The following is a 12,239-nucleotide window of genomic DNA, read 5'->3' on the forward strand; positions in this document are numbered from 1 at the left end:
AAACTTGGGGGCATGTCCCTTTAATAAATCATTTATCTACTTATCTGAATCCACCAGGTATTCAGTTAAATGATTTAAACTGTTATTTTTAAATCAATCTGTTGAATTAAACAACATTTAATGTTATATTTATAGTCACAGTGTCAGATTTAGTTTTCTCATGTCACAGGTTCAGACAGCTGCTGAATTTACCCAGAATGACTTGCTGTATCCATGCATGCTGTGTCATGGTCACACATCAGTTTCATGTTTCGGCATAGACCAAAGATAATCCCGGGAGCAAAAGAAGGCCGGACCAGAGGCAGCAAATGCTTTATTTTTATTTTGACATGACTTATTGATTAGAGACACGATGAATGATTGATGCTCCGAGTCTTGAGAGACTTTGTCTTAACAGACTCTCAGTGGGTGTGACTGTAAAGTGAGAAGATGTGTAAAGATGTCTTCACAAAGAGGAGGAGGAGGAGCGTTGTAGCATCTGGCATGTGTGATGTGTTTGCCACCTGTAAGGTTGTAACGACATGACTCCGTAAACCTCATGAATATAGACATGTAGTGTTATCATATTTATAAAGATCAACAGTGAAAAGATGTGTGCAAAACAAAAGACACCCAGTTTGCTTTCAATGTCCAACATTTTATTCCAATTTTGACTAAATTGTGTTGAAATTCTGAATTAAAGGTTTTAATATTAACAAGACCTTGGCATTTAAATAGTAACACTTTTACATGCCTTCATCCAGTGACAATGAAAAGCTTCCTTAAAAAGTGTATCTGTCATTTATCTTCATATTTCCCTTGTAAGAAATAGTTCAAGTATTAAAAATTCCCACATTTGTAAAATAGCCCATCTGATAAATACTAAGCAAATGAAGCACAGCTACCCAAACCTTGACAATAACTATACATTCTAGTGGAGAAAGCAGCATCTTCGCTTTGTTTTTGTCAAAGATTATTATTATTTTTTTCTTTTTTATCTAGACACAGAGGAGGCAGAGTCGATCTGCATGCAGGCCTGCATTTAAATAAGGCTCTTCCATACAAAAGGCATTAAGCTAATATTTAATGTCATGTTCTAAAGAATCAAAAAGGATAAAAAATAGAAGTACAGTGCACATAACAGTATTTTAAATAAGTTCTACATCAACATTTTTTGGTTGAGTATGTTAATAATTATAATAATTATAATAATAATAATAATAATGATGGCATTACTACAACTAATCAATAACTTATATATGCCTTGAGATGAGTACATAATAATATTAATAATACAGTACCGCCACTATGTCTCTACTCTCAGAGCGTTAACATCATCAACCCTCAAAAATAAATATCTTAAATAGTAGATTCATCTCTTTCAGTTTTTCCTCTGAAACAGCAGAAAAAACGTAAAAGGCACACAGACCAACGTAATGTCAAAGAGTAAACACTCTCCACCCCACCTGGTGTTCTCGACACACATGAGGCAGACCAGTTGTTGGGGTGGCTTTTAGTGAAGACGTGTGTGTGTGTGTGTGTGTGTGTGTGTGTGTTTGTGTTTGTGAGTGTGTACCTGACACTGGGCTACAGCAGCACAGAGGTGGAAGTGCTGACAGCGGCACGGCTGCGTGGCTGAATGGCTGCGGGGCTCAGTGTTGGGTGGAGGGGGGGTAAAGTTGGTTCCCAAATGGGCCTGGCCAGGGATTAAAATGTGACAGCTCAACAAACGAGCACAAGTGATGCGTTCTTTCCAGAATGATCCGTCTGTGTGGCGCTGGAGCGGCTCTGTCCACCCCCACCAGCAGCTGCTCTCTCCCCCCCTTCCTTTCTCTCTCTTTTTCTTTCTCTCCATCCCCGGAGCCAGAGAGAAACACGACTGTGTCGCCTTTGTCTTTGACTGCTATGTTTGCAACTCTGGATGCATGTGTGAGTGAAACATGTGGAAAAGCAACTGATTTGGTGTTTCTCATTGTCTGAAGCCGTTGTCAAACCTCCGCTCTCATGTCAGTGCCTTTGTTTTGTTTGCCAAGTCCCCCATTAGTCCAAGTCCACTTTTTTTGTTTTTTTTGTCTCCTGGTGATTTGTTTGCTTTGCATAGGTCAAGAGGTCAAGACACAGAGTTAAAAAAAAGGGACATTCAGCATCAGGAAGATAAAAAGATAGTTCTTCAAATGTGTGATACGACAAGCTACGACTCTTGGACTTCCTGACAGAGGTCACATAATAACACGTTGGAAACAGTTCCATTTCCCTGATTATCAGAAAATATTAACTCCCAAAAAAAAGCAAAGACAAAAAGAACAGGAAGAGCCCTCAGTGTGTACTAATAACAATAATAAATATAAATGTTAAGAGGGCATCAAATAACCAAAAAGAGAACAGTTTCCTACACTAACGTTAAAGACAGCAATAGGACTTAAACGGCTTAGTTTAACACCTATAACCAACCACAGGGATTAGTTCCTGCATTCCGTCTCTAGAAATAAGTACTCTACTACAATGATAATTGCAATGATAATAAAAGTAATAATAATAACCACAGTTGTAACAACAAAAATAATAGGAAATGACTTTCCATTATTTGTTCTGCAGACTTTTTTCATTTTCTCATTTTTTTTGGTTGAAGCACAGCAAGTTGGAACATTATCGTAAAAAGTTCCCACCTCACCATTATCACCATCATCATCACTACCTCCATTATCGTCACCATCATCACCATCATCATCATCATCATCACTTTTATTAAAGCAACTCTGCCTCTGAGTCGCTGGCACATCCGCCCTTAAAGCTACTCCCTCTTCCTCTTCCGGCGCTCCCTCTCCTGAGCCACCGGCAGTGGCTGCAGTGGGGCCTCCTCTCGCTGCATGTCCAGTGGTTGCAGTGGCTGCTATTGCATACGGTCGGCTTGCAGCTGCTGAGGCTGGTACTGACCGAAGGCTGCGGCTGCTGCGGCGGCAGAGCCCGGTGTGGCGGTGGCTAAAGGCTGCTGGACTGCATAGCCGTATCCTCCTGCTGTGGCCACATAGCCTGCGGCTGCAGGGGATGCAGCATAGGGATACTGTTCATAGGCAGCAGCGGCAGCTGCAGCACTGGCTGCCACGGCCGAATATTGCGCGTAAGCAGCACCGGTGTAGTCGATGTACGGGGAGGAGGCAGCGGCAGGTGCAGTGGCTGTGGGCTGCACGTGAGGGATGACCATACTCGGCTGCACAAAGGCCTGAGGGTACATGTAGTGAGCCGGGATGCTGTGGGACAAACACATATGTCAGGGTTTAATTTGTTTTATCACCATCATTCACCAAACCTAAGAAGAAGAACCCCACCCTGCCAAAAAAAAACACCCTAAAACCCAACTCCATCACACTGCGGCCAAGCGCCCTCCCACCACCCAGCCCCAGACCAATCCACCAGTCAAAAACACCAAGAAATGCCTGCTAGTAGGGATTAGAACAATATAGGGTTGCCAAAATAGAAATCTCTCTGTGGAGATAGAGAACTGGAAGGTGAGGAAAGTTTAACATCCACAGGCTGCTAATGAGCTGTTAGCATGGTGGCCATTTTGACATGTTTTGGCAGGAAAAGCACAGATGTTACTGATAACATTAACAATGTCTCTGTTCAGTAAATTGAGGTGGTGCGACAATGATACAGCATGCACCCTGAAACTGAGGAAGCTAAAAGGAACTCGGCCATCATTATTTTGGTTTTTAAACCATCTGTGATTTTCCTACTTTGACCTGTCAAAATGGCTGCCCTGCTGATGTGTATGATCACATACAGGAAAAGTGCAGTGTGAATGTTCTCTACTTTGTGTTGTGGAGTCTGAGGTACAGAGAGAGGGCGAGATGAAAAGAAAATGTTTGGCATCTGTAACCTGCAGCTCGTCATTGGGTCCCATGTGGATTTGGCTGCAGTGCCATAGCGCTGGAGGGCAAGCAGGGGGGGGAGGGAGGGAGGGATGGGTGGGTGCCGGAGAGAGAGGGGATAAGCTGAGGGAAGCGTTGTGAAAATGTCACTGCCACTTTGACAGCTGGACAGTTTTCAAAAAGGGGTCGCTGCTGGCCATTTCCCCCCTCAGTACTAGGACAAAGAGCCGGGCAGGCAGTGGGTGGAGCCGGGACTAGGCTCCTCACCCAGAGGGATGTTTCAATTAAATAAACAATTATGAACAATGAGCACATTCTACCCTCCATGACATAGCCTTATTCTGACGGGACATGGTCTGGAAACACAGTTGGACAGCGAGCATTAGGAGATCTTTTGAAGTGTACATGACTGATTAAAAGCGTCATGTATCCTCTCAAATCTCTTCTCAAGAAAAACATAGAAGCTTCAGGTGTTAATTTAAGTCTTTGATGTCCTGAAACAAACGGCCCTCCCCCAAAGTCATGTCAAACGCAGTCTCACTGTAGGTCAAATCAAATAGGGAGTGAGAAGCGTCAAGGGAAACAATTTGATATTTGTTGCCCCTGGGGTCCACATGATGTAAAATTAGTCATCCACCCCTTTCCATAGACCCTGTCTGGACAAATGTAAGCACCCCTCCAGTTTGAAACGTGCTAGAGGTTATGTGCAGAGGTCCACCAGTACTCAATCATGTAACATTCACCACTCGTGGAGTACAAGGAAATACAAACGACGGTGGTCTCCTAGTGAAAAATCGAATGTGAGATTGAGTATACCTGGACCCTCAGTCTCAAAAAATATGTGAAGAGAAAGCAATCTAAATCTGCATGACTCTGCATAAATGAGCATCAGGTGGTCACTTTTTGGAGTTTGGGTCGGGGGAAAATAGAGGAAGGTGCAGATAATGTAAGTGAGAGTGAAAGGCAGGATCTATCGTGGCAACCCTATTGTCAGCACTCCACTATCCAATCCAATCCAATCCACATCTCAACCAAAAACAGTAGGATCAAAGAAAGACAGGAAACAACAGCAAGACATCAGAGAGAGAGAGAGAGAAATATGTAAAAGGAAATATAAAATAACTGTGACTAAACTGACTACAAAAACAACAGCAACAGCAACACTGCAATCATTCAACTGAAGAGACACAACGATGAAAAGGGACAGTATAAAGTCAAATGAGAAAGAGGGTGTGTCGAGATTTAGTGTGGCTAACATACACAAACACAGACGTACATTTGTACAAATAGTACAATTATAAATCCTCAAAAACAACTTTTTTCTTTATCATCTTGTGACACTGAAAATCTACTCAATGCCGCACTAATGAAACTCAGCAGGTTGAGGCAGGTTTCCAGGACTGGATACAATCTCTAACACTGACTGAAGAAGAAGAAGCAACTCCCACACATAACTACTGTCTGTTTCCTCTTCAAAAAATCATTTGCATATTCACTTCTGAAGAGGTGAAAAACTACACTCTCTGCTTCAGGGTCTGATGTGTGTTCAGAGATGGTCTTCTACATTTCTTGGTTGTAACAAGTGGTTATTTTAGGTAGTTTTGCTAGTTACAGTTGCTTTAGTTTCTTTCATCTTGAGCCAGTCTGGTCATTCTCTGCCCTCTGCCCTCTACAAGGCATTTTGCCCAAAAACCTGCTGCTCATTGGATATTTTCTCTTCTTTTGGGAATATTCTCTGGGAAACCCTAAGCTCCTGTTCTTCTTAGTTTGCATAGAAAGCTGCTTCAAAATGTAAAATATTATTTTACATTTTTTATGATTTTCAAAAGCAAAATCCATGTAAAACACACACAATCCCTGTGTGAACAACAGATGTACAGTACGTGAGATGCAGCCCATCAGCGCTAGCTGTAAAGTGTCGCACATGCATCGAGTGGAAGGATATGGAAACCAAACTATTTTTATCACATTTACAAGCATATGAGTATGTGTATTCAATGTCTGCCAATAAACCCTCCTAAATTCTATACTTTTCTTGGATCATTGGATCAGAATCCCACTGATCAACACTCCTCTGAACATTTAGACACGCACTTTTCCTCAGCAGCTATATAGTACAGTATATTATTGACAGTAGAGGCTGCAACACTCCGATACTGACTATCTTTTGACTGTATCACATCTTTTAAAAGACTTCCAGTGGTATGTGAGCATGGAATCAAGCTCCTGCCTGAACCTCTCCCTGCCTCCGATTTCCCACCACTAATGTAATATAGGCCAACATACACATTCAAGCACACACACACACAAACAGCATATAGGAAGAGGGCTTGACTATGGGAAACAGAGTTAACACCAACCAATCCAACGTGGTCCACTATATAAAAAACATCTTCTCCTTAAAAAAAAGTAAATCAAAAATATAACAACAAATGTGAGTCATTAACTGAAGCCACGTTGATATCTGTGGTGTGTGTCTTTGCAGGAATGTCATGTTCATGGCACGTAACCCAGTGGTCATTAAAGGTCACGGCTAAAAAAAGGCTCTCTTCCATGGCCCATGCCATCCACTGAGGGTGAGAACACAAGTGCACACACTGGCCCTGACAGGATCTAATGTGGGTGACGTGGCGTGAAGTGTGACGGCACATACCTGCTTTGATAGTGTTATTCCTGTGATTTTCATTAACATGGCGCAGTCACAAATGAATGTTTAAATAAGTTAAATGAGTGTTTAAAAGTGCTGCAGAACCTGAGTAACCATCCACACAGAAGATAAAGAAAGTTTGTGTGGCTCCTTCTAAATAATTAGATATGAAAGCTTATCTATGACAACAACAACTGTACTGTTACTGTAATGTAAAAGCAGTGTTGTAATGTAAGTACAAATACGTTGTTACTGTACATAAGTACAAAATTTGTATATCTGAACTTTGTTATTTGTATTTCTAGCAACTGTCTTCTTTTACTCCACTACATATCCTCTAACTATCTTTGTTACTCGTTACTACCAAACAAAATCAGAAGAAGAAGAGTTGGTCTGTATTTATATAGAGCTTTTCTAGTCTTGATGAGCTGCTTTACACTATAGCTTTGCCATTCACCTGTTCACACGCTGCAACTCCTCACTTTTTTTAATACTTTTACTTCTAACACCTAAGTACATTTTATATCAGAAAATGACTTGTGATACTTCAGTACAGTAAATGTCATACACTTTAAGACTTTTACTTAAGTAATAATATAAAAAAGTGACTTCAACTTCTACCAAAGTAATTTTCTGCTAAGATACTAACTTCACATTGTGTCAATCAAACTATATATTTTTTTTCACCCCTCTCACACTTAAATCTGGACATGTCACCTAATCACACCTCAAAGGTGTATCGTACTTGGTCATTTCTTTTGTCAGTGGATAACCTCCATACTGTATAATTGAATGCATAATTTTCACCATTTCCTGAAGATAAAAGGACCGGTTTATATCTGCTTTACATAAGACGGTCTGATGTATAAGCATGAAAATGATGGGCATTTATTTGGCCCCTGAAACACTGACTCTGACCCAGATTAAACAGCTTCTTCTCTGTTTTTACATGACAGTTACAGGAAGCTCTGCACTGGACCCTCCAACACACACACACACACACACACACACACACATACTGTATACACACACACCCCTCCCCACACACATACACACACAAACAGCTCCATGCGACTGCAGCATCAGCATTCAGGGCTTTGTGTGGCACAATGGGTGCGCTTGTTTTCCTTAACACCACAAGCCCATGTGACGAAAACCTTGCTAAGAGAGAAAGAGAGAGAGAAAGAGAGAGAAAAAAAAGAGAGGGAGAGAGAGAGAGAGAGAGAGAGAGAGAGAGAGAGAGAGAGATCCAGACATTTGTTTGTGTCACAGTGGAGACTTTGGTGCGCTGAGCTGAGCTGAAAATTAGTGAGCCTGTGGACAGACAAAGCCACAAACACAAACTCACAAACACAACAGGGGCAAATTCATATGTATACACACACACGAAACCACTTCATGTCTAACCCTAACCTTAACCCTAACCACAATTCACATCTAAACCCTAAACTTAACCAGTTCCTTAGAAATTCAATTCTGCCTCATTGGGACCAGGTTTTGGTCTCATTGAGGACTACTAGTCCTGACAAGGTCAGAGGTCAAGCCAGAAACAGACCTAATACGTATACAAGAACACACCATGAAGCACACATAACTAATGAGATGTGATGAGTCTATATAATCTCATAATCTGATATTTGGGGTACAGCAAAGAGAGAGAGAGAGTTGTGTTGAGTTGACAGAGCGAGACATTGTGATTTTGTCTCTGCTAAGTTGTGTTAATGTAATAAACTGCCAGAAAGATGCTGCAAGCACACAAGCAGTGATGGGCTTTGTTACAGTGAGGCATGAGGAGGTGAGTGAAGAGAGTGAAGAAAGAAAGAAAGAAAGAAAGAAAGAAAGAAACAAACAAACAAACAAACAAACAAACAAACAAAAAACTAATTCCACACAAGAAATGCACCACCCACTCCAACAAGACAGTGATAAAACAATAAAACACATGAAACAGCACATCCCATTAAACAAAACAAGTCAACCACAAGCTAAAAGCATTGCTATAAATAAGAACTTTGCTCGGTCGCGGCAAAGTTATCACACCTGCACCAAATCAGGAGAAAAGAACACCCCACAAAAATCCAGTCAATCCAATTTTTTTTTTTTTTTTTGTCATTTAAGTAAGAAAGCACACTGTTTGGCTGACAACACCACTTCATAACTGCACACAAAGCTCTAGGTTCTATTAAAAAAAAAAAAAAAAAGTCAAATGAAATCCACGTACATGCATCTATAATCACCATTTTTCAGAGCTTGTTTGTGTGTGTTTGAGTCTACAGGTAAATCCTGATTATGTTTGCAGAACTATTCCACAAACCAGCGCAGTTAGCTTAACCAAGAGTGAGCCTGTCGGACCAGAGAAAGATAGATAACATTGAGTCAGGCTGGAAGTTTCCATCACTGTCCACTCACACACGCACACACGCACACACGTACGCACACACACACGCACAAGCAGGCAAACCTAGAAAGCGCAGTTTGACTGGCTTTTTTTTCTTTCTTTTTTTTTCACTTCAGTCCACCTCTAATTATCAGCAGTTATTGACATTTGAAGAAAAAAACAGAAGTAAAGACAAAAGATTATGACATGTAAGTATCAGTTACCACAATAAATAAATACATGAATTAATTAATAAATAAATAAATCAATTAATTAATAAATTAGAGCATGTTTGAGTTGATCACTTTCTGCTCCACACTCTCCTGTACATTTGAACGCTTCTTACCCATAAGGCCTTTGGATGAATGCAGGATGAATTTGGGGAACACCGTATGTAAAACCTGCAAGACATAGGAAATTAAAGCTATTAAAATCAAATCTGTATACTTCACTTAACTATATATATATATATAACCATGGTTCTCAAACTGTGGTACGTGTACCATTACAACCATCTGATCTTGAATCTGCCTTTGTCTAATTGTCTAATTTAATTATGACTGAAAACATAATTTCTAATCTCTTGACTTTCTTTACCTTGCTGCATCACCCGAGGCTTGGCCCCCAGGTAAGCCAGGTTGACGTTGGCCTTCCTGCCGTCGATGATTGGGTTGGGGTCTTTGCAGGCCCGGTCTGCAGCTGAGCGATCTGCCATTGTTACCTGACAGAAAGAGAAGCACATACTGTATGAAGGGGTGATTTTACAGACACCTAAGAAACAAGTGGTTGCCATGGCAGCAATGAAAATAGCATAATATAATGTTTAATAATGTTTGTGTTTTTGTGTGTATGTGTTTTCAATGAGTGCTGGCAGCACACATACACACACACATCTATCACCCTCATTTGGATGTGTTGAAACTATCAGCAGTGAAAGGGAGCCCTGGCTGAGGTGACGGACGGAATGAAACATGGCTCCTTTATCGCTCCGGTTACTCCAACCAAACTTTATCTCAGTGTTCAGTGTCTGCTTCACACATTTCTGCAACTGAAATCACTGAAACAACAGGACAAATGTTTTTCTTTCTTTTTTTAGGGGAGGAGGAACAATGCAAGTTTTAAGTAACTTTAGGGACCTGGAAGTCTGACTCAATCTGTATCAAGCCAGTGGCTCTGGGCCTATAGTTGAGTGTCTAACCATGTTGTTATTATAAGTAACAATGGTTTAAGGGGGTTTTCAGAAATATGTCATGATGTAATCATTTGTCCTTGGGTGCCCCTGCTCAACTCAGGGCTCCTGGCAATTGCTGGCTTCGTTTACTGTATTGTTGGCCCCTGGGGAGAGATAATGGACTGTTGGAGCTATTCTTTTGTTTTGGAATATTGAATAAACATTTCTTCATTGAATGAGTTTTTATTTTTTTGTTATGGAATTATTATGGCTGGTTTGTTTTGCATCTGTTTGGGGGCAGAGTGGTGAGGGGCACAGGTGACAGGTATCCTGATGTCAGTGAAAAGAAAAGTGAAGGGATGGGGGAAAGAAGCCCTTACACTTTTCTTTTCTTTTTACCAGGACAACTGTGACTGAAATGTTTGTATTGATTGGTACAATGAACTACAAAACAAAAATCAGTTCTATTGGACTTTGGATTTATTTGGACATTGATGTTTCTTTCTTCTCATGTAAGATTATTTTCCCATGTTACCACAGTGTCCATGTGATTCGTTTTTAAGTTTAATGAAAAATAGCCACAACGTGGACACGTGATAAGATAGTTATAAAGCAGTAAATTGTTGATTTAAGTGTAAACTGTTAAAAAGCTCACATTTACAGGGACATAGATACAGAGTGGTAACTAAGCTGCTGATTTCATGCCTCCACAGCTGCGTCTGAAACAGTTCTTGCCCGGTGACAGGTTTTCATGACGAGACGGAGTATGAAAAGATCATTTCCACATCGTTGTAAACATTTCTGATATGTATATATACTCGCGCACACATCGTGGTGAGGGTTTTTCTGTGCACAGCAGATGTGTCACTCTGCAGGGGAAGGTGTCAGGGGCAGCAGCGGCAGCAGTCACAGGGCGCAGGGCGCATACCAGTGCGCAACAAGTTGGCGGGCGCGATATTGCGACAGAAGCCGATGACAAATTTAAACACAGTGTTCTTATCAAAACATAAACACCGCGTGACTGAAAATATGTTCAGGTCATGATGCTGTGAAACACGGCAGCACTGACAGGCGCATGTGGTGCCATGGTTTCTCCATAATGTGTGCGAATGTGGTTGAGAGTCACACGTAATTCACGCGTTATTAGGGGATACTTACGAATCCATAACCCCGAGACTTGCCCGTCTGTCTGTCGGTGATGACCACAGCCTCTTCAATCTCACCAAACACCTCAAAATATTTCCTGAGACTTGAGTCCGTGGTGTGGTAGGGAAGACCCCCAACAAAAATCTTGGTGTAAGTCGTGTCCTTTTGTGTGGTGTGCATCGTTAGTGCAAGAAAAATACAATTAATATGGACAATAAAATTTAAAAACAAAACAAAAAAAGAGTAGTGCAAGGACTCCTTGTCAATAAATCTTTGGATGAAGAAGAGGAGAAGAAGAGATCAGCTGGCTCTGGTTTTCAGGAGAGAAATCAACGAACAAAAAACTGAACAAAACTGAAGCCTGGAGGTAGATATAACTTCCGACAGTGAGGAGCAGAGTTATGGAGCGGCTTGTCCCACAGAGATCATCAGGTGTTTCCAGCTCTTCTTGCTTAACTCTACTGTCTAACTAAATAGCTTAGGGACCCATTCCTAAAAGCGCTGCTGCTGACTAACTCCACCCAAGTTTTCAGTCCATCTCTGCCCGCCCACCAGTGCGCGCACCAGCAGCTGGGAAGCCTGCACAGTGTGAAACACTGGAGCTACCCTCACAACGAGGAGGAGTTAGAATAATAAAAAAAAAGGTATCCACTACAATCACGTTTAATTCACTGTCAGGGCTCAGGATGTGACTCCACTGAAGAGGAGCAGAGACCTTTAGGAGTTGCACGTTGAAAAAAAATAATCTCTTGTCTCTCTGAAGATTTGCTCAGACCAGATCAAAGTTGTTGAACTTTAGAGTAAAAATTAGCAAATCTAAAAGTTGTTTCAGGTGGGTGGGGCAAGCAATGATATTATGCCACGCCCATTAATTGAACCACTAAACGTGCATGTTTAGGCCCTTTAAAATGCAATCTGGGATAAAATAATAATAATACAACATCTTCACACTGGGTGGACATTAAATAAAAGACATCTTATTGTACTGTGGAGTATTAACAGCACATTACTGGTGATTTTAGTCTATAGAAAAACTGTTAAAAGTGAAAC

The 12,239-nt window shown here is 41.1% G+C and overlaps 1 protein-coding gene across 1 annotated transcript; it reads right to left on the reverse strand.

Moving 5' to 3' along the window:
* Positions 1-616: 616 nt before the first annotated feature.
* rbm24a (RNA binding motif protein 24a) lies at positions 617-11,738 on the reverse strand. The gene is made up of 4 exons (XM_058619737.1): positions 11,202-11,738; positions 9,470-9,593; positions 9,219-9,273; positions 617-3,227 (listed from the first exon to the last, which is right to left on the reverse strand). Exons 1-4 carry the CDS (start codon positions 11,367-11,369, stop codon positions 2,870-2,872), a joined length of 705 nt encoding a protein of 234 aa, XP_058475720.1. The 5' UTR covers positions 11,370-11,738; the 3' UTR covers positions 617-2,869.
* Between the last annotated feature and the right edge of the window lie 501 nt (positions 11,739-12,239).

The sequence above is a fragment of the Solea solea genome, chromosome 20, assembly GCF_958295425.1.
Source record: "Solea solea chromosome 20, fSolSol10.1, whole genome shotgun sequence".
In the NCBI taxonomy this organism is placed as follows: domain Eukaryota; kingdom Metazoa; phylum Chordata; class Actinopteri; order Pleuronectiformes; family Soleidae; genus Solea; species Solea solea.

What these genes read in the sequence shown, in the direction of transcription:
- rbm24a (XM_058619737.1), bottom strand. Translation starts at nt 11,369, where the DNA reads ATGCACACCACACAAAAGGACACGACTTACACCAAGATTTTTGTTGGG. An exon ending in AGTCTCGGGGTTATGGATTC is followed by an intron (nt 9,594 to 11,201) that starts GTAAGTATCCCC and finishes TCTTTCTGTCAG; the next exon opens with GTAACAATGGCAGATCGCTC. An exon ending in GCCTCGGGTGATGCAGCAAG is followed by an intron (nt 9,274 to 9,469) that starts GTAAAGAAAGTC and finishes TATGTCTTGCAG; the next exon opens with GTTTTACATACGGTGTTCCC.